Source organism: Dromiciops gliroides, chromosome 5 (assembly GCF_019393635.1).
Source record: "Dromiciops gliroides isolate mDroGli1 chromosome 5, mDroGli1.pri, whole genome shotgun sequence".
Classification (NCBI taxonomy): Eukaryota; Metazoa; Chordata; class Mammalia; order Microbiotheria; family Microbiotheriidae; genus Dromiciops; species Dromiciops gliroides.
Genome location: NC_057865.1, coordinates 243,809,589 through 243,833,397, shown reverse-complemented (window position 1 = coordinate 243,833,397; position 23,809 = coordinate 243,809,589). Strand labels below are relative to the sequence as shown.

At 37.7% G+C, this 23,809-nt stretch overlaps 1 protein-coding gene across 1 annotated transcript in view; it reads right to left on the bottom strand.

The window, feature by feature from the left end:
- LGR5 (leucine rich repeat containing G protein-coupled receptor 5) overlaps window positions 1-23,809 on the bottom strand; it is a 201,858-nt gene that overhangs the window by 110,976 nt on the left and 67,073 nt on the right. The window contains exon 2 of the mRNA XM_043967129.1: window positions 5,419-5,490. Within this exon, the coding sequence (XP_043823064.1) occupies window positions 5,419-5,490 (72 nt within the window). The remainder of the gene's footprint in view (window positions 1-5,418; window positions 5,491-23,809) is intronic.

Below are 23,809 nucleotides of genomic sequence, written 5' to 3'. Positions count from 1 at the left end.
GAACAATTGAATAGGAATGTAAATACACAAAGGTGAAGGTCAACTTAGAAGAGAAACAGAGAAGTAAAAAGCAACATTAAAAGAAAATATACTCTCTATCCAAACAAAACATCCTGGTTTAGTAGATAGTACACATAGAGACAATGTAAGGTTTATAAATCTCAGAAGAATATGACAAGTAAAAAAGTATGATGTAAGAATTATATAAGAAAATTGTTTAGAGCTTCTAGAACAGATAATGAGATTTTTTTCTGGGGCAATGAGGGTTAAGTGACTTGCCCAGGGTCACATAGCTAGTAAGTGTGAAGTGTCTGAGTCCAGATTTGAACTCAGGTCCTCCTGAATCCAGGGCCAGTGCTTTATCCACTTCTCCACCTAGCTGCCCCCGATAATGAGATATTCATTGAAAGAATGCATATGTCACCTCCAGAAAAACACACACACACACACAGCTACAAATTCCAAGACAGATAGCAGTATCTTGGAAAATTATTTCCTAATTCAATTCAGAGACAAGAAGTTCTACAGGTGATCAGGTGAAAGACCTTGAAATAAAAATGAAAGGAAAATCAAATAACACAAGACCATTCTACTACTCCCACAAGTGTCTGAAGCCGGATTTGAACTCAGCTGGCATCAAGATATAGTCCTCTGGCAGCAAAGAAGGAAGCTAGCTGTGGATTCAAAGGATAACTAGTTCTGGCAATCAAGAGTCAATGAAACAAAGATACCACAGGAACCTGGGAGATGCTGCTGCACCCAGGTTGGAGTTGCTTGTGGGGCAAAATACTTCAGCAGTGAGAGTGTTGGCATCATGTATACTTCACTGCTATTGTACTCCATTTGTGCTAACTCTTCTGTTTTTTGTTGTTGTGGTAAAAAGTTTTAACAGTGGGTTAGCGATAATGGAGAGACGCCAGTTTTTGAAGGACCACCCTTTCGGGAAGGAGACTGTGCATGGGTTACACACTCCAGCCCGGCTGCTAAGCAGTGCATAGTCCATGCATGGTCTCCTCCCCAAAAGGGTGTCCTTCAAAAACTGGCATCTCTCCATTATCGCTAACCCACTGTTAAAACTTTTTACCACATTGTGTATATTCGTGGGAGAATGTAGACACGAAGGTTTATAACTAGTGACTTTTTTGGCTATTTTTCTTACTATAGTGTAGTAAATACTCTTGCTATGAGCTAATTGTACTTACTGTTGTCAATGAATACATGGGGGGGGCACTTTTAAGCTACAGTTTTAGAAGTGAGTATGCCTAGAAGCTGCAGGTAACTCTCTTCTGAGGATCTAATCTTCAAGTGCAGTTTGAGGAAGTAGTTCAGGAAGTGTTGCACATCTATCAAGGAAGAACAGTTCCTAAATTTTTTGTGTTATGGACTCCTTTGAAAGTTTGGTTAAGGCTGTGGACTCCTCAGAATACTGTTTTTAATGCAGACAATAAAATAAAGATAATTTCAAAAGAAACCAAACATATTGAAATACAGTTATTAAAATATTTTTTAAAAAGTTCATGCGTTCTTGGTTAAGGACTCTTGACATAGAAGACTCCTACTGTCTAGGATGTTTATAATCCATATTGATTAAATATGATTATTTTATTTATCTATTGAGGAAGGACACAGTTGCTATTTAAAAGGTTTATATACTATGTAGATTATTTAAGGATAGTAAAAGAAAAAAATAAAGATACTAAAAGGAGAAACTTGGTAGATAGTGTGAGTTTGTAAGTTTGGATCTTTATTTTAATTGGCTTTTTTTGTTACCAAGGTTTTGGTAATGCCCTTACAGTAAAGAAAAACAACACCATGGGAACAGCTAGGTGGCACAGTGGAAAAAGCACCAGTCCTGGATTCAGGAGGACCTGAGTTCAAATCCAGTCTCAGACACTTGACACTTACTAGCTGTGTGACCCTGGGCAAGTCACTTAACCCTCATTGCCCCACAAAAAAAAAAAAGAAAAAAGGAAAAGAAAAAACAACAACACCAGGTCTTTAATAGTGTCCATGAAATATTAAAATAATTGGAAAAAAGCCTGTTTTGTATTGGTTAGGTACTCTAAAGAGGATTCATGGAAATATATCAACAAAGTAACAGGATAAGAAGTAATGGAGGGATTATAATCTTCACCATTAGAGACAATGTTTACCTACATGGATTCACAGAATTATTCACACATGCACACATACACATTACATACATATATGTACATATCTATATGTGCATATACAGGGTAGACCAAAAGTCATGACATTTTAATGACTTTTTGAAAATTCCTTTTTCTTTATTTTTTTGCCATTTATGAGATTTGATTTTTCACATGTGATGTAAATGCATTTCCTATATATACTGTAGATGATGCTATGGAATTGTATTGTTTTTTTTTTTTGTGGGGCAATGGGGGTTAAGTGACTTGCCCAGGGTCACACAGCTAGTAAGTGTCAAATGTCTGAGGCCGTATTTGAACTCCAGGGCCGGTGCTCTATCCACTGCGCCATCTAGCTGCCCCAGATGCTATGGTATTGTAAATTTTAAACCAAAAATAAATGAGATGTTGAATATTGAAACCTCTTTCATGACTTTTGTCCCACCCTATATATGATTATATTTGGCTTTTTGGATGACTATTTGTTACTGTAAGTAAAATATTATTGCTTAATTAAACTTATTCATATGTCAAACTATTTCCTGAGGCTACATCCCTGCTCCGAAATGTAATATGTGTGAAATTTTAACAAGTCTAAAGAGCCAAACAAATGAAAATTTTCTGATAGACATCACCACAATGAAGAAAGATTTGATATTGGCATTTTCCAATTCAAACTATGTTGTTGTGTGACATGTAAAATTCCTACTTCAATTCACTCAACTCTGCAGCCTCTGTGCCTCTCTCTGAGGTTTGGGAATTGGGGTCAGGAAGACAGAAGGAAAGATGCTGAGATGGGAGGAGCATGATGAAAGAAGAAGTAAGGGAATGACAGACTCAAGTTAGTTTGTTGAGTTTATAAATATTAAGACATGACTTTTGATAGTGAAAGTTGTGGTAAAAATTTGCAATGGACTATTACTCCTCCAGAGCCAGAGTTGAAAAACACAGGTTTATATAAATAAGCAAATAATTAGAACTGAGAATCAAATTACAAATAAATGAGTTATAGTATTATAGAATTTAGAGCTGAAAGGGATTTTAGAGATTATCTATGTTCCCTATAACTATCATTTTACAGACAAGGAAATTGAGGCTTAGAGAAATGAAATAAATTACTCATGGTTGTAAGCATGGTAAGTAGTAACAGCTCTTTCTTACCTTCCTCCTTTTCTCTCTTTTTCCCATCCGACACACAGACATCCCCATCCCCACTACCAACCACCACTATGGTCATCAACAACATTTAGTCTTGGGAACAAAAGAGTAAACCAAGTACAATTGATCATTCTGCCAGGTCCAACAAACTGTATTTCTTTGTGTCACTAATGAAGGATGAATTCAAAGAGCTATCATTTAAGTCAACCCTTCAACTAAGAAGTAAAAATGAAAAATTGTTTTTTCTTTCGACTTCCTAAGATGTTAGTCTGAAACACCATGTCAGACACAAATCACAATAGCAGTCATATTGTAACAAAATTTTGCACATGGAGTACAAAAATAGAACTAAACATGAAAATGATTTCCATTTTATTACTGTTTGAAGATCCCTCCATCATTTTTATTGGAAATGACCTCTTGGATAGAGATAGAAACCATTTTGTGAAGACAAATAAACTTGAGAGTGAATGGGGTGCCTAAGTCAAGAACTGTTTTTGTTTGACTTAACTGAAAAAATTCCAATGGAAGTCAATGTCTCATTGCTCTAGTAGTTGGCCTAAACTTAAAGGAAAAAGAAACTTGTTCATCATGGGGTGAGTACAAGGACATAGGATGGTAAAATTCATGCCTAACATGTTTCCAGAGACTATCTCTGGGAAAAATCATCTGTGCCTTCCTCAATGCATTTCATTGCAATGAGAAAAGAGGAAAAATATGGATAATTGAAATCTACCAGCAAATATAAAACAATTCAGGTAATGGCATTAACTTCATCTATCATGAAAACTTATATCCAAGTTGTTAACAAGTAGCAGCCTCTCTTACTTTTCCTATTCAGCTCACTCTATGGGAGAGGTGCTAATGAGCAGTGAAATAGCCAAGAGTCAGCCAAGGAGCCAGAGAGTGGAGAAAAAACCAGATACCTGGATAATTCAGGTCAAGATTCATCTCAAGACTAATCAGGAGTTGGCTGCAGAATCTAGGATTGTAAGATAACCTTTAATAATAACATACTGATTCAACTGATTTCAGGAGCACAGAGAGGTTGATTAAAATGTGGAGCTATCCAAAGATAGACAATGCCAAAAAGCTGAAATTTGAGGATGCTTTCCTCTTAAAGAAATAAATTTGGTTCTGATCTTAGATTAATTTCCATCTCCAATAGTGAATTTTGTGGTCAACTAGCAATTTAAACTACTCCCCAAATTAGGTCCTGGCTTTTTTGGGGTTTATAAGGAAATCTTTTTTCAAAAGAGGTCAGTTCCTGAAATTCCTTTAATCAACAGTCAAAGGATTTAGACAACTGGTGGTACCAACCTCTACTCTTGAAGACTATAGGGCATCACTTCCTTAATCTTCATCCCTCCAAAGGGTAAGAGCTTCAGATGGATTTTTTTAAATGAAGATTTTTGGTGCACATAGTTCCTTTCATCTTCTGGCAAGTGATTACCAGTCTTAATCAAAATTCCTTTGTGTATCGTTAACTAATTTTTGCTGCCTACATTTTTTTTTTACAGTGAGTTTATAATAATAGCTTAGTTCTAAGTTCTTTGTGGGATTTCACGTTTTACTAGTTAGCCTTGAGGGAAGCTAAATTTAAAAGTAGGGAAAGAGTAATTAAAAGTGATTAGGACAAGGAGTCTTGGTGCTATGAAATGTGGGCTCAATTGTCCTTGACACAACCGGAATGAGGCCGCAGGTTTTTGGTTTTTGGTTTTGATTATGGCCTTACTTGCTATTTTAATAAACATGAACCAAGTATTCAAACTTTTAATATCCTGCTGCTTAACTATTTCCAAAAAGCTATCCAGCTCTTTTAAACAGTCCTTGTTTTAAAATTTTAATTTGCTTGGCTCAGCCTCACCTTAGAAAGTTGTAGTCTCACCGTTAAGTCTTTTTTTTTTTTTTTCGTAAGTTCATTTCCAGAATCACAAGGAATCTGTTTTTTTTTTTTAAACCCTTATAAGTGTTTCCTCATGTGCCAAAAGCATCGGGTGCTGACAGCTTTCTTACACCGTTTTATCTGGTTCCCACAGTAAGTATGAGAGACAAATACAGGAATGTGTCCAGTGTTGACTATGCCCATCAAGAATACAATGATACTTACAACTCTTCCAGGAAGCGGAGATTGTGCAGGGGGTTTGGGGGCAGCTTAGTGATGTTGTTCATACTGAGATCACTGTAGGGAAAAACAGACAGAGTGTTAATACAACATATGCTACAGCGGCGGTATCCAGCTGTTCATTCCACACATTTTCAAGGAATACATTTGAAAGAACCGGAGCCTTTGCCAAGACTAATGAATGACTCTTTTGCATCTTAAAAACAATCCTGATTTCTCAAATGCAACAATCTGCCCCTGGCACAAAGAGAGGCCTTAATAGTGCACACAAGTAACATTTAAAATAATTCAGAATGACTAGAGGCAAGGTGGTCCTTTGTTTTTCTCCTGGGTTCAAAGATGACCATGTAAGACAGCGAATGAAGCAGATACAATTCAACTACTGGAGAAATAAATTTTTGGGTCATGATCACATTTGGGGAGAGAGGAAAAATGCCTTTGTTGAGCATCTGTAAAAAGCCTATTAACTTTAAGCACCTTGTAAAGACAAATATTTTGATTCAAAGAAACTCAATTATAAAAAACAACAACGTTCCTCCCTTCTAGCACGCTCCTTTTGCAGGTTCTCAGATTGCATTAAATAAGTGAAATGAACCATAAAACAAGGGTGTAATGTGATCCTGCTATGCAGCACACTTCCTGCTGGGGTTCCACAGTAGTTCCTGGCTCAGGAAACAACTAGCCACTCTGGGCAGAACTCAATCAATTTTTGTTTTAGGCTAAATTCCACATAATTGGGTTTAATCTAATTTTTACTTTTATATATATATTTTTTACTGTATTTCGCATCCTTCTGCAAAATCACCCAGATTTGCATCACTTGGGCTAGAGACTAAAAGACACATGGCTGAATACAGATCTAGAGATGAAAACCGAGCTCAGCCTTAGTATCTTTTTTCTTTCTTTTTTTTTTTGGTCAAATGCAAATTGGGAAAAATGAATTAAATGCTGGTATTGTGCTATTCACAGGTCGGGTTTGTATAACCAAAATTACGTAGATAATTGAGAAAAATAACTAGTTTGCTTTTATCTAGGTTGTCCTAATTCAAATATTCACTTGAATAAAGCGCGTGCATTGTGTCTAATTGGCCTGTTTTAGATTTGGTTCCTTTGTATAATAACAACTCCCAGTTAGAGATTTTAAAATGCTTATTTACTGCTTAAAATAAATGAACTGAGGCAGAGAGTGAAGAGAACTAGAACAATTTATACAATAACAACAAAACTGTAAAAAATGAACAACTTTGAAAAATAGAAGAACTCTGATCGATACAATGATAGGTCATGATGCCAGAATGCTGATGATGAAGCATGCTACCCACCACCTCTTGAGAGAGAGGTAATGGACTCAAGATGCAGCATGAGACATGCATTTTTAGACATGGCCAATGGGTAAATTTATTTTGCTTTGTGAGAAAATGGGTAGTTGTCTCCTCTCAATGTGGATATAACAGTCAATCATACCCCTCCTGACCTGCTGGTAGGACAATGGTCTCAGATCCCCTCCTCCCCCTCAGGCTAACAAAATCACATGGTTCAAGGAGCCCTCTTCTCAACAAAGTCTGCCTGGAGTTGTATCCATATAAGGAAGAAAAAGGTCCACTCCTGAGTTATGCCCATATGAGGTAGAGGGATGGGAATACTGCATTCTGATTAGCTAGTTTTTGCACGTTGATTATAACCCTTGAATAATTGGACCAGTGATGAAAAAGGGGAGGGTCCATTTCCATTAGGGACTAGGGTATAAAACAGGGCCTGTGAGCCCCCTTTCTGGGCACCCACTAGCTGCACACTAGGGTGCCTCCTTCTCATGAGAAGGAAATAAAGAGCCTTTGTTACATCGCTGCTGAGTTCCTGAGAATTATTGAGAAGAGGATGTATTTTTCCCTCACAGCTTGATTATATTTATTGATTAAAATGGTCTTTTTCATTTCTTTTTCTTTCAGTGGGAAAAAGAAAATGTGTTTGTCAATTGAAGAAAAATTGGATTAAAAACTGTCAAACAAGCAATAAGTGTGAAAAAGATAACATTGTGTAAAATACATTTGACTTCCTTGAAAATAATAGAATTATACTTATTTTTCCATTCATTTTGCAGATGGAAAAAGTTGAGGATCAGAGAGGTTCAGTGACCTGTCTAAGCTCAAGTAACTGGAAGCCCTGAGTCTAGAACCTGGACTTTCTTTGTCTCACAAAAAGATACTACTTATGAAGAGTTATATTTAATTTATTAGGGCAGTTAGGTGGCACCGTGGATAGAGTGCTGGGCCTGAAGTCAGGAAGATTCAACTTCATAAGTTCAAGTCTGGCCTCAGTGACTTACTAGATGTGTGGACCTGGGCAAATCACTTAACCCCATTGGCCTCAGTTTCTTCATCTGTAAAATGAGTTGGAGAAGGGAATGGCAAACTGCATGAGTATCTTTACCAAGAAAACCCCAAAATGGATGCATAAAGAATCAAATGAGAGTGAAATAACTAAACAACAACAACAACAACAAATACTTAATTAAATGCCAAGGTATGTTTTGGTAACAACTACTAATCCTAAGTTTGTTTACTCTTTTCCTTTGATGGATTCTTTTCTCTTACCCATATGATTTAATATCTAAAGACTTTGAGTTACTTTCAGAACCTAGTACTATGCTATTTTAGTTATTGTTTTTTCTTAGCTGCTTTAGAAGTTACTGCTGTTAATGATCAAATGTCAGTGGAATGACAAATCAACTATGACATTTCTACGTACTGCTCCTTTCTTTGCTCCATGCAGCAAAAACATAGAAAGAATACAATTATTTAGGTATAGCTTTATGTTAGAGTCTCTGTACTTCTTTCCCCAACAAAAGGGAGTGATTTTTTACTTTTGTCTTAGAAAAGAATGCCTTGTTCTCCCAAAAGAAATCATCTACTGCTAGGCGTTACTCGAAGATGCAGCAAGATGTAGCTGCTCTAAACATTGGTAAGGTTCTGGGTAGTTGAGTGGTTAATGGAGTAACTCTGTGCTAACTCACCAGATAGGTTCTTGAGGAAACTGAGGATCTAAGACATGGAAATGGGAAAGTATGGAACAAGACTAGTGAGGTAAGACTGGACGTGGATGTGGAATGATGAGAAAGGAGGAGGAAATTTAAAGAGATGAGAGTTGGGGGCAGGGGTAGGGAGGAGTAGGCAGCAGGCTGAGATTTAACTTCCCTCCACCTGCTTCCCATCTTCCTTCTGTTTTCATTCCACCCCACTGCTGCTTTCATTTTGCTTCAAAGGTTCCATGGAATTAGATTTTAGGTCATGGGCTCTTAAAGTAATGTGTGTAGGAGAGAGAATTGTAGTAGCTGAAGGAAAAAAATAATTCCCCAAAGATGTCTTTTTACCTGTGATGCATTAACTCATCTCACAAAAAAAAAAAATTATGGTTGTGAACTGATCCAACTATTCTGGAGAGCAATTTGGAACTATGTCTGAAGGGCAATCAAAATGTGAATACCCTTTGATCCAGCAATACCATTATTAGGTCTGTGTCCCAAAGAGATCATAAAAAAGGGAAAAGGACCTACATGTAAAAATATTTATAGAAACTCTTTTTGTGGTGGCAAAGCAGCAAAAATTGAAGGAATGTCCCTTAGTTGGGGAATGGCTGAACAATTTGTGGCATATGAATGTAACGGAATACTATTGTGCTATAAGAAATGATAAGCAGGCAGATTTCAGAAAAAACAACAACCTAGAAGACTTGCATGAATTGATGCTAAGTGAAATGGGCAGAACCAGGAGAACACTGTATGTAAGCAACATTGTGTAATGACCAACTATGGTAGACTTAATTTTTCTCAGTAGTACAATGATCCAAGACAATTCTAAAAGACTCAAGATAGAAAATGCTATGCACATCCAGAGAAAGAACTATGGAGTCTAGGGGGCAGCTAGATGGCGCAGTGGTTAAAGCACCGGCCCTGGATTCAGGAGGACCTGAGTTCAAATCCAGCCTCAGACACTTGACACTTACTAGCTGTGTGACCCTGGGCAAGTCACTTAACCCCCATTGCCTTAAAAAAAAAAAAGAACTACGGAGTCTAAATGGAGATTGAAGTATACTATTTTCACTTTTCTTTGTTTTCTGTGGCTTTTCCCTTTTGTCCTGTTTCTTCTTTTACAACATGACAAATGTGGAAATATGTTTACATGATTACACATGCATGACCTCTATCAGATTGCTTATTGTCTTAGGAAGGGGGGAGGGAGAAAAAATTTGAAACTCAAAATCTTATAAAATTGAATGTTGAAAACTATCTTTACACATAATTAGAAAAAATATGATTTACAAAAAAATAATCTCAGGCTATGTTTTCCTATTTTCTAATCCTTGAAGAAACTAGAAATTAATCAATCAGGATTTAGTAGAGACCCAGTAGCTGAGAAAGATTTTATAGATAAGAAATTTTGGCAGTCTCTGGGTTTTATTCTCCCTGTTGCATGGAAACAGTGGGTTTTTAATTTGTTTTTGTTTTTGTTTTTTTTCGGGGCAATGAGGGTTAAGTGACTTGCCCAGGGTCACACAGCTAGTAAATGTCAAGTATCTGAGGCTGAATTTGTACTCAGGTTCTTTTGAATCCAGGGCCAGGGCTTTATTTACTGTGCCACCTTGCTGCCCCCTGAAGCAGTGGTTTTTCATTGAATCCTCCTTGGTTATGACTGAAGATAGTCTCTTAACCAAAACATTTTCCTGATCCAATCAAATTTCCCAATCAGCTACAGCAGTGCTTTTGATTATATGTTCATGAAACTGGTGTGATGGCAGCCAAAGATAGCGTGGTATAGTGGATAGGGGGGCTGGATTTGGAACCAGGAAGTTGTAGTTGTTTAGTTTTATCTAACTCTTCATGACCTCATTTAGGGTTTTCTTCACAGAGATACTGGAGTGGTTTGCCATTTCCTTCTCTGGCTCATTTTACAGATGAGAAAACTGAGGCCAACAGAGTTAAGTGACTTGGCCAGGGCCACACAGCTAAAAAGTATCTGAAGCTGAATTTGAAGTCAGGAAGATGATCCTCCTGACTCCAGGCCTGGCACTCTATCTACTGTGCCACCTAGCTGCCTGACGGTTTCTTTGTGCCATATTTATTACTGTCTGACCTCAAATTCTATGCATTCTAAACAGACTCTTCTCTGAATATCCTTTCTTGGTTCTGAGTAACCCCTCTATTTCTTTTCCTGTTAATGATCTTAGATTAACTATGCCAGGTTTTTTCCCCTGTTTTGTTTTGGATAGAGAATTAGTTCTGGGAATCCATTTCCCCCCCCCCCCCGCCGCCGCCCCTTGAGCATAAGCTAAAAATGATTATGGACTACGCCATCAAAGATTCCTTCAAAAAGTGCTGATCTGTGTGGCATGGCTCTAAAGATATAGCATGACCTTTTCCTTGGCATATGGAAAGTGGTGTCAGTACTTTATAATGACGACCTATTTTAATTGACTAGTAAGCCCTTATGCTCAAGGCACTCTAACAAATGCTGTTTTTTAAATTAAAATGAATTAGAATGAAGTTTGTTTTGGCATAAGGTAGAGAATTTCCCACCAGTCCTTGGGTTGTCCTGTCTTTATCACCAATCCAAGTCTGTTCATCTTAGATTCCTTGTCTTCCCTTCAAGGCTCAGCTCAAGTGGTTTTCTGATGACTTCCCTTTTGATGCCTTCTGTCTTTGGATATTCCTGGAGCACTTTGCCCTCCCTCCTTATCTCTATACTTTGCATTATACTTATCTGTAAACACATCATCTTCCCTCTGTAGCATGTAAGCTCCTTAAGGAAGGGGACTGTCCCAGTCTTGCCTTTTTATTCCTAGTGTTCTACAGGGACTTGCACATAGTTGGCACTTAATAGATGCTTGAATTGAATTAAGGGAGCCACAAAAACTGAGGAGTACTGTCTCCAAAACCTTCATGATTCAAGAGGAGAAAGAATGCTTTAGAACTAGGTACACTCCCTGTAATGAATAATTCCAATGCTGAAGCATGAATTGTGAACAGGGAAGCCCTACAAAACTAGAATTAACTTTAAGACAACAACTCCATACTTGAAAGCTCTACAGGCCAAACAAAGGATTAGATCAGATCCCATAGGCAGCTGAAAGATCACAGGAACAAGAAGATAGCAGCGAATGTTGTTTGTCTTTCATTCTCAAAGAGGACAGTGACATTGGGGTGATATCGTGACTTGCACTGAATTGGATTTAAGTGAGGGAGGGCTGTGCAAGGTCACCAACCTCACTCTCTCCTCCAGAGCCATTGGGGCCAGTGGCAAGATCTAGATCAGTATAACTGGAGATGGCCCTGGATGTTTAAGGCAATTGGGGTTAAGTGATTTGCCCAGGGTCACACAGCTAGTAAGTGTCTGAGGTCAGATTTGAATTCATATCCTCCTGACTCCAGGGTCAGTGTTTTATCCAGCTGCCCCCTAGATTTCTGTGGTACAGTGCAAAGAAGGCTATATTTGACATCTGATGATTTGAATTCAAATCTCAGTTCTACCCATGTGTGATTCTGGGCGTCATTTAAATTCTCTGAGCCTCTACTTTCTCAACTGTAAAATGGAGTTCTTAACATTGGAGTCCTTCATGTTTTTTTTTTTTAATAATTAGCATCCTTGATTTCTGCCCCCCCCATTTTTTGACAACTGCATTTTGACAAAAATATTATTAATATTAAACAATATTACTTATTACATGCCACTCTTCTTAAGAACCCTAATAATGTCAGAATTCTAGCAATGTCCTTGCATTCCTACTCTTAAGATATTTACTTTCTATTAGGTTAAGTCAAGCCACACCTTAAGTCCCCACCCTGGGATCTCACCTTGTAAAAGAACCAAGTTTGATCTGGATCTTAGCTCCTAATGTCCTGGTCCTGTTCATTGAGATTTATAGTATGCAGGGGAAGATAACCAGAATGAATGGGTTTTCTTTGCTTGAATTGCCAAGGGCAGCTTGCATCTCATGACCAGGTCTTACTAACTAATGTGATCCCCTCCCCCTTTTCTCCTCAGTATAAGAACCTTCCTGTGAATCTGCTGGTGGGACATCCTCCAGAGGGGTAGGTTTGCTACCCTATTGCCTTGATTAAAGACCCTTTATTCCTCCACTCATGGGTTTGCTTTATTTCAGGACTTGACCACTTCAATATAATTGGTTTTGTTTGCCATCGTATGTATTTTATACATTTAAAGATAATTTGAGGGAGGGTCCATATGCTTTACCAGACTGCTAGAGGGGACCATGACACACACAGAGTTTTAGAACTTTCTGGATTAGATGATCTTTTAAGGTTGCTTCCGGTTCTAAGTCAAGACCTTACCACTCAACTTAATGAATTAATGATATGGCAATTTGGGCAAAGATGGAGGTGGCTAGAGTGGGACTGCCAATTCAATGGAAGCTGAACTCTAGCCATCATGAGCAGTGACAGACTTAAATATATATTAAAGTGAACTTCAAATGAAAATCATCATATAATTCCCTCTTCCCCTGGTCCAACCCTGCCTCAGTCTAAGCTGTCTCCTTGTTGCTGAGAAGCTCAGTCCAAAGAGTGACTTCAGTTGGCAAGCCACAGCTCCCTTCCCTCAGTAGAGAGGGGTAGGATTATTGGAATCTAATTAGACATACATTAGACAAGTCCAGTGTGTTGATTTGCTTTGCTAAACTATGCTTCTTTGTTTTCCAGGGAGAGTTCTGTTGGGGGTGGGGTGTGTGAATCATTGGGAAATGCCATCAAAGCAATAAAAAGAGCATCAATAAAAACATTTATTTAATCATAAAAAAGAGCCTTAGGCCAATTCCCAAATTATCTTAAAACAATCACTTCAAATGTGTCTCAAAGGATTTAATAGCCTTTATCTTTCTGAAGATCATTCTGCCAAATAGAGACTCTGTAGAACAGGTTAGAGACACTTTCATTTTTGAATTGTTCATGTTTGAAGTGCATTTCCAGAGAGGAGCAATTCAGAGGGAACACTGAGAGGTTGCCTTGGGCTGTCCTGGGCATTCTCTGGATGGATGATCTATCTTATTTCCAGCTGGGACTGCTAGGTGGTGCAGTGGATAGAGCACTGGCCCTGGAGTCAGGAAGACCTGAGTTCAAAGCTTACATAAGACATTTATTAGATGTGTGACCTTGGGCAAGTTACTTAGCCCCAATTATCTTAAACACCTGGGGCCATCTCCAGTCATCCTGGTATATATCTTGCCAAGGTATCCAGATGACTTCTCTGGAGAAGAGAGCGAGGCTGTTGAGTTTGCATAGCCCTCCCTCACTTAATTCCAATTCACTTCAAGTCATGACATCACCTCTGGATGTCATGGTCCTCTTTGAGAATGAAGGATAAACAACAACAATTTCCAGTTACTTTTCTCATTTGGTGTTTTCAACCTTAGGGCCATTTAATCTGAAATTCCATCCTACATTGTGGAACAATTTCACATTGCTACAGATACCACTCTTGTTTGTACTATCCAAGTATAACAGTACTAAGGAAGTATCTCTTCATTTATCAATTTTTACACCTAACCTAAAAATCTGAAAAAAAAAATAATCCTATGGAATAGTCATTGTTAAAATGCATATTTTTTCTTTTGCTAAATTAATTTCTCCTGAGTCATTACCAAACAGGATGCATGAATGTATATTTTTTGGTGGAAACGGTTTTTTAGAGGTACTTGGGGTTAAGTGATTTGCCCAGGATCACACAGCTTGTAAGCATCTAAGGTTGGATCTGAACTTAGGTCCTCCATTTCCAGGGCAGGTGCTCTATCCATTGCACCACCTACTAGCCCACTGGTAGAAACTTTTGGAAATAATAGACCAAAATACTCAAAACAAGAAGTAGAAAACAACATGCTACTATTATTCTGTTCCTATTAGATGGGAATGTTTCCTTGATTCATGGTCTAGTGATATTTAACTCTTCCTGCCTAGTGTAATAGATAGAGAGCTGGTGGCAAGGTGTCACAGTTAGTGGACCCTAGGACTTGGAAATCCTGAATTAAAATTCTGCTTCAGACACTTCCTAGATACATGACCTAGGGCAAAGAGTTCAATCTCTCAGTCTCAGTCTACTAATCTACAAATGGGAATAATAATAATAATAATAATAATAATAATAATAATAATAATAATAATAATAATAATAATAATAATAATAATGCCTAAATTACAAGGTTGTTTTGAAGCTAGAATGACATAATATATGCAAAATGCTTTGCAAAACATAAAGCCCCTTCATCATTATCATCATCATTAATATTATTATTACAAAATCCAGGAAGGTCCAAATTCCCATATTGGACATATACTGGGTATGTGACTCTGGGATGGTTCTAGGTAATCTTTTTTTTAAACTAATTTTTTTATGACAGTCTGCTTTTTCTCCCTCTTACCTCTCCCTTCCCCTTCACTAAGAAAGAAAAATTAAATCCCCGTTATAAAATGTGTAGTCAAATAAAACAAATTTTCACATTGGCCCCACAAAAAAAGAAAAGTCTCAATCTTTCTAAGTTTATCCCTTCTCTAACAGGAGGTGGGGTAACATATTCCGTCATGAGTCCTTGGGGATTATGGTTGGTTATTGCACTAATCAGTATTGCCAAGCTTTTCAAAGTTGTTTACAATATTGTTGTTATTATATAAATTGTTCTTCTGAATCCATTCACTTTGCATCAGTTCATGCAAGTCTTTTTGAGTTTCTCTGAAACCATCTACATTATTTCTTATAGAACAATAGTATTCCATTACCTTCATACACAATAATTTTTTCAGTCACTCCTCAATTGAAGACCTTCCCCTCCCACTTGGTTTCCATTTTTTTTTTTTTTTGCAGGGCAATGAGGGTTAAGTGACTTGTCTAGGATCACATAGCTAGTAAGTGTCAAGTGTCTGAGGTTGGGTTTGAACTCAGGTCCTCCTGAATCCAGGGCTAGTGCTTCATCCACTGCACCACCTAGTTGCCCCCTCCATTTTATTTTAACCACCAGTTATAGATATTTTTGTATATAAAGGTCCTTTCCTTCCTTTTTTCACACTTCTAGGGGGTATAGATCTAATAATGTTGCTGGGTCAAAGGATATGTACATATCTGGGGCAAATTGTCCTCAAGAATTGTAGGAGGATGAGTTCATAGCTCCATCAACAGTACATTAAGGTACCTGTTTCCCCACTGCCTATCCACCATTTATTATTTTCCTTTTTTTTTTGGCTTTTCTAATCTGATGGGTATGAGGTGAAATCTCAGAATTCTTTTAATTTGCATTTCTCTGGGCAATTCTAGATTCTTTTTTTTTTTTTTTAGTGAGGCAATTGGGGTTAAGTGACTTGCCCAGGGTCACACAGCTAGTAAGTGTTAAGTGTCTGAGGCCGTATTTGAACTCCAGGGCCGGTGCTCTATCCACTGCGCCATCTAGCTGCCCTGGCAATTCTAAATTCTAAGTCTCTAAGACAATTAGTTGAAGAGAAGTTGCCGGCTCTAAACTGGTAGGGGGGGTTTCCTTAGACAGAAATTCTCTATGACAACGAAATCACAGTTCTAGACCCTAGCTCTGGTATTACTGAGTTCAAGACAAAGGATGAAAATAATACAGGATACACTTACCACTCAAAGTTGTTGAGAAGATTAAATGAGTTGATATCTGTAAAGCATTTTACAAACTTTACTTAAAGTGATATATAAATGTGAGATATTTATATAAGTGTATTTGGGAGCCACTTATTTAATACCTCACATTATTAGAATGCAATGAAAAAGAAGAAAAATGGCTTCTCCAAGATCAAAATAGATATTACATAGTCCACACACTAAAACTCATTCATTATATTCAGAGGACAGCATCCTTAGCCTAATTACACTTATTTTTGGACACTGTTCTAACAAACTTGGTTATCTGGTTTCCTGATCTAGACTAGGTTTGAAGCAGCAAGTTAGAAGGAAAAGAATGTGGGGAACATACAGAGATTGGTAAATATGCCAAAATTTCTGCCAGATCCTTTTTTACATTCTCCCATGTATCTTCCACAGTAGAAAAATTTGGAGTCAGAAGACCTGGGTTCAAAATTTAGCTGTGCCACTTATTGCCTGTGTGACCTTGGGCAAGCTACTTCAATTCTCTGGGCTTCAGTTTCCTCCTACATGGAGTGATATACTTGAACTAGATCATGTATCAGATCTCTTTTAGGTTTAAATATATGATCCTTTTGTTGTTGTGTGGTCATTTCAGTCATACCCAACTCTTTGTGACACCATTTGGGGCTATTCTTGGCAAAGATACTGGAGTGGTTTGCCATTTCCTTCTTCAGCTCGTTTTACAGGGGAGGAAACTGGGGCCAACAAGGTTAAGTGACTCACCCAGGGTCACATAGATAGTAAATGTTTGAGGCTAGATTTGAACTCATGTAAATGGGTCTTCCTGATTCCAAGCCCAGTGCTCTATTCACTTTACCACTTAGCTGTCCTATAATCCTAGGGTTTATCTAATGCTGATACCTCATTGTGGTATACAAATAACCCTGAGTTCTCCAACACTCGGAGAAGTGTAAGCCCGGACAAGTTTCACTAGAAAGCCTATGAGAGCTTTGAGTCTGCTGTCTGAAGACCCATCTAGCTAATAATAGAGTGACTCACCACCAGCAGATTGACCATAAGGTGATGAATTCTCTGGCCATGGCAACCCATGGAATAAACAAACAAAAAGGCATCTAAAACATTTTGTAAATGAGTTATTGTTAGTCATTACAATCATTCACTTACTGAGAAACTACCAAAACATCTTGTTCATTTATAAGCACATTTCAAAAAAGCAAGTAAAGAAAGTCCAGATCAGAAAAAAATTATGAAAAATAGATTTAAATAATTATATTCATATTATCAGGGAAGGTAGGCAGTATAGTGGATAGAATGCCAGGCCTAGAGTCAGGAAGAAGGATCTTCCTGCATTGAAATCTGGCCTCAGACACTAGCTGGATGACCCTGGGAAAGTCTTTTAACCCTGTTTGCCTCAGTTTCCTCATCTGTACCATGAACAGAAGGAAATGGCAAACCGCTCTGGTATCTTTGCCAAGAAAGCTCCAAATGAGGTCACAAAGAGTTAGACATGGCTGAAATGACTGAACAACAGTAAAAATTCATATTACAAATTGAAAATAAATGGAGTTTTTTCAGTGCTTTTGAGACATTCTCCAGAAAAGTATTGGTATGATGTAGTTTTCAGGGAAGGAGTTCAATAAACAGCACTTTAAATAACTGATGTTAGATATTTATAGCATGAAGTTTTCTATTTTTTCCAAGAAGCTTGAAGAGAAAACTACTACATTTAGGACATATAAAAATGAAATGCACTGCAAATGTGTTTATTTAATCTTGGCTCCTAGACAAATTAAAAGAGAACAGAGGTGTTCTTGGAAGTAATTGGCTTATGCTCCACCTATCAGCCTCTCATCTATCCTTACTTACCTCAAATGTGCCATGAACACCCAGGAGATAACCCTCCAAATGTCACAGTCCTGGGCACTGCTGCCTCTCTTTGCTTTCATAATTCCACTATCACACATGAATTCTTTTGAATACTTGTATGTTCCTATGTAAGAAAATGATTCAATCCAATGGGAATCAATAAGCATTGATTAAGTACCTACCATGTGCAGGGGAGAGGTAGTGTGGCACAGTGGGGACAGGACCAGTTTCAGAGTTAGGAATATCAAGGTTCAATTCCTGGTTCTGACTTATAATGGCATTATGCCTATGGGCAAGTTACTTTACCCCTCAGTGCCCCTGGCCACTCTCTAAGACTATAGGAGATCATCTGCATCCATGAGGGACTTTCCAAACTGATAAAATCCCTGGTCTAAGACAAAAAAATAAAACAGTATCTGTTCCTAAGGGGACATATTTGAGGAAGTATAATTTGTATAAAAATTTCATAAAGGAGGGGCAGCTAGATGGCACAGTGGATAGAGCACTGGCCCTGGATTCAGGAGGATCTGAGTTCAAATCCAGCCTGAGACACTTAATTTACTAGCTTTGTGACCCTGGGCAAGTCACTTAACTCCAATTGCCTCACACACATACACACACACACACACACACACACACACACACACAAAGTGGAGATGGTGACATTTATTAAGGATGTACTGAGGGAAATACAAAGTTTTGATAGGACATTATCCCTACCTTCATGGAGCTTATGGCCTAGTATGTGATAAGAGAGGAAGAATATTAATAATAGTTGAAACAAATATATAAATAGTAGTCATTGTAAAATATAAACATCTTGTATCTCTCTGTCTTTGTCTCTGTCTCTATCTCTGTCCCCCTCTCCTCTCCCTTCTCTGTCTCTGTCTCTGTCTCTCTCTTTTTTTTTTTGTGAGGCAATTGGGGTTAAGTGACTTGCCCAGGGTCACACAGCTAGTAAGTGTTAAGTGTCTGAGGCCGGATTTGAACTCAGGTACTCCAGACTCCAGGGCAGGTGCTCTATCCACTGCACCACCTAGCTGCCCCATTTCTCTCTCTCTCTATGCCTCTTTCTGTCTCTTTGTATCTCTGCCTCACTGTCTCTGTATCTCTGTCATCTTGTATCTCTCTGTCTTTGTCTCCATCTCTCTATCTCTGTCCCCTCTCTCTCCTCTTCCTCCTCTGTCTCTGTCTCACTCTGTCACTTTCTCTATTTCTCTGCCTCTCTCTGTCTCTCTTTGTTTCTTTGTCTCTCTGTTTCTCTGCCTCACTGTCTGTCTCTCTCTTACTCTCTTTGTCATCGTGTATCTCTCTGTCTTTGTCTCTGTCTCTGTCCCTCTATCTCTGTCCCCTCTTTCCTCTCCCTCCTCTGTCTCTGTGTCTCTCTCTCTGACCTTTTGGTGAAGTGAGTTGGCCACAGAATCAGGAAAACCTGAGTTCAAATCCAGCTTCTGACATATACTACATATTCATGTGTAGATAAGGATGATCAATTCAACAAAAACTTATTAAAGTCCATGATGGCAATGTCTTAAGGTAGATGGAGGGTCAACCTCAGAGGAAGAAAGACTTCAATCCAAGTCCTGTCTCTCAGACATACTTTCCAGGTGACCTTGGCTAAGTCATTTACTCTCTTTATGCCCCAGGCAACTCGCTAAGGGGAAAAATTGCAGACATGCAACAGATAAATGTATGGAAAATGTTTCCTCAAGGGAAGTTCTCCACGCATGTGAAATATGTTGTGTATTAACATATAATCATATATATGTCAGTGTAGAAGCTATTGTGTCAGAAGTCATAGATTGTAGAATTGTGTCATGTCACAGCAGGAAGGAACCAGTTGGTCCACTGGTCTTATTTTACGGATGAGGAAACTGAGGCTCAGAGAGGTGAAGAGACCTAGCTAAGAAGTGGCAGAACCAGGAATCAATTCTGACTCCAAAATCAGTTCTTCTAGTGCCCCACATTACCCATTTGCTATTATGTGACATAGAACAAATGATATGAAACTCTTTAGCTTGGTCATTTTACCCATGAGCTCCAATGATATGTTTTCTCTGCTTTCTTCTAAAGCACTGGGTGAACTTCAATGGTCCAATATACATAAAAGTAATTTTGCACTTCTCTGAGGTATACAATACATAGGAATATATGCATAATGGTACATATAAATGGATTCCTATTATTTTTCAGCACATCCAAGAGATAATATGCCACAAATTGAAGCCTAAATATGATTCTCTACAAAGTAAAAATGCCATGAGGAGAGCACTAAATTGATGTAAAAAAGATTTTGAGTTATCTAAGATATGAACATTGATTAAATTAAACAGGCATTTATTTGAAGCCAATTGCTTGAAATGGATTGTTTATAACTCGTATTAAAAACCTACCCTTAAACTAAAGCAATCTGATGAAAACCAGTTTGGGTTAGAAATGTTGGTGGTGGTGGGGGGGGAGGAATTGATTTTGATCATGTTAAAACTTTTAAAAAATAATACTTTTTGTTCCTCTCATGTGAATTTCATATTCATATTCATCTTTGCTTAAATCTGGAGTGCATTTCTGACATAAGTATTTTACACATGAGTAATCTTTGAGGGAAACATTTCTCCTCTGACTCAGTTTAACCAGGACTCCAGTAGAGAGCAGAGCAACAGTTAGGGAGAAGAAAAAGGACAACAGAAAAAAAAAGACACAGAAAAGGCAATGAACTGAATTAATCAACCAAATGCCATTTAATTCTAGAGGCTAACAGTGGGGCTTATTGCTTTTCCAAATATCATTTATGACCTTAAAATCATTATATGACTTTCCTCCAAATCTGCTACAGTGCTGCTCATTCACATGCTATGAATGCCTTGGAAAGCAGTAAGTCACCAGCGTAGGTTACAAAAATAACTGAAGGTAGTAATCATTTATGATGGTTGGTTAATATGTTACAAGGCTTGAGAAAATGGAAAAATAAGCAGACACCAGAGCAAGACTTTGAGTCTAATGACTGACACATAAAAATGTTATTCCCAAAAGTTTTTTAAAAATTCAAATTGTCAAACTAACATCAACCACCCCAGCCAAAACACATGTGAACAAAGTCTGCAAAAAGCTTTGTGTGAGATTATACTAAACTAGGTCAAAATATGTATAGATGACATTGGAAGGATAATAAATAGATGAAAAATGAGACAGATTTATCTGTGTTTCTATAGTGATCTTCATCACCAATGATAGTAGAGGCACATTTGATTCTAACATATTAGTACCCAATGTGTTGTAATAGGAAGTTAAGTTAGGAGGAGTGGCTGGATGTCATCAAATACACACAAAAGGAATACATGTTGGAGCCAATATAATTTAAAGGCACTCAGAAATCAATTTTAATGCATTTTAAAGAGGGAAAAATTAGACAAGAATGGAAAATATCATCAGCTCTACTATTACTCTTTCCCCCAAGTTAAGAAAGAAGACATCAACACTTACTAAATCAATATACCTATTTCTTCATTCTTATAAAATCTTTATGAAAAAAGTCCGATGCTAATAAAAATGCTTTATTTGGAGTAAGAACTGGGTTTGAATTTGGTATCTACTGGCTCTTCTCCTTAATGGCTAAAATATGATAATGTATATTATGAACTTTGCAAATATTAAGGCACTAAACAAATGTTAGCTATTTTTATTATTAGAGAGATTGTATAGTATGAATAGAGGGTTTGCCTTGGAGTCTGCATTTGGTAAATAGAGCTCTCACGCTGGGATTTACCCATGCCAATGAATTTACTGGTTTAGACTAGTAATATTTACAATAATAGTTACCATCATCATCAACGTCTCCTTGTGATCTCTGTTAAGATATGTCCCATCTTTGCGAATTAATTTCCTCGTCTGTAAAATAAAGGAATTATACTATAGCTGTTCCAACCTCCCAATCCCATGATTATATAAGGTTAAAACTTTTTGTAGCTGTGAATCTCTATGAATCAACAATGTAAAGGACTACTCCTTTATGGTAATATGGAATGTTGGCAACTTTGTCATTCACACATGCGTTCAATATTTACCAGCCTCTGCTATGTGTGCCTAAAGGAACTTACAGTCAAAATGCTGATAATCATTCTCTATTAGGAAATTTTATATATATTTATTTCTACTTATATACATTTTAATTTTACACATAAAATCTTCTACCTTAAAAAAAGAAAACTTCTCTCTTTTTTTTTTGGTGAGGCAATTGGGGTCAAGTGACTTGCCCAGGGTCACACAGCTAGTAAGTGTTAAGTGTCTGAGGCCGTATTTGAACTCCGGTCCTCCTGAATCCAGGGCCGGTGCTCTATCCACTGCGACACCTAGCTGCCCCAGAAAACCTCTCTTGTCAAGAGGCTTGTAGTCAAGAAGTTCAATCAGTCATTTTGCAGTCATGTCTGACTCTTCATGACCCCATTTGGGTTTTTTTGGAGGCAAATATATTGGAATGGTTTGCCATTTCCTTCTTTGGCTCATTTTATAGATGATGAAATAGAAGTTAGCAGGGTTGTGACTTACCCAGGATTACACATCTCGTAAATGTCTGAGGCCATGTTTGAACTCAGGTCTTCCTGTATCCAGGTCTGACACTCTAACCACTGTGCCACTCAGCTGCCCAATCGTCCCAAGAATAAGGTTAGGAGGGGAGCTCATAGGATCTTGGAGCTAGAGTTAGAAGAGCTCTTAGAGGTCATTGAGTCCAAACCTCTCTTTTTACAGATGAGGAAATTGAGCTACAGAAATGTTAAATGACTTGGCCAGGATCTCACTCTCTTAAGTATCTGAATTAGGATTTGAACCAACATCTTTATGACTTCAAGCCTCGTGTGCTATCTGGTAGTTTGTAGATGAATGGATGAAGGTGAGTTTGAGGAAAGTTTTCGGGCAAAGCAAAGGAGATTGGCTCACAATAGAAAACATACTTGTTCTATTTATAAGAAATGGGTAAAAAAACCTCCTACTTTTAAGTTATTGGCAATTGATTAAAACATCACCCCACCCGCAACCCCATTTCGATGTTTTCTTCATCTTCCAAGTTCAAGTATTATATAATTCTCTCTTTACCAGGTCTGTCTGGGCAGATGGTCAATGCTTATGTTGTTTTTGATTGCAATCATAGTGATCAAATGAGAAACTGCACAAGATTAGAATGAATCACTCTGAAATTGCTACAGATTCTTTAGAATAGTCCCAGGAATTGGTGGATTCATTTATGAATCAAGATTCACCTTAAGTTGTCCTCTGAATGTCTACTTTGAAAGCATGAAGAAATGTCTTGAAAGCAAGTGCTTAGCACATAGTAGGTACTTAATAAATGCTTATTCATTGACTGACTAAAGCTTTAAAAGTAGATTGCAAGGTATATTAGTGACAATGAGGTATAATGGAAAAAGAGCTTGTTGGAACTGGTTTCCAACTCACTTAACATCTCTGGGTCTCTATTCCCTCATCTGTCAAATGAAAGGGTTGGATTGGATAACATCTAATGCAGGGGTTCTCAGCCTGGAGTCCCCAAACTTTAAAAAATATTTTGATAAGTATATTTTTTTATAGAATTAACTTCTTCTCCTTCTCCTTCTTCTCCTTCTTCTTTTTCTTCTTCTTCTTCTTCTTCTTCTTCTTCTTCTTCTTCTTCTTCTTCTTTACAATTCTAGGCACTTTATGGATTAAAAAACATGATTCTGAGAAGTCCATAGACTTTATTAGACTGCCAAAGGGGTCCATGCCACAAAAAAGCTTAAGAACCCTGCTCTATGGTCTCTTCCAGCTCTAAATCCTATGATACTCTAATTCCTTTTTCTCTCTTTTGTTTGAAAGTGAAGAGTGAAATTTTATCAATCCCTGTGTATATTTAGCATTATTTTTCAGCT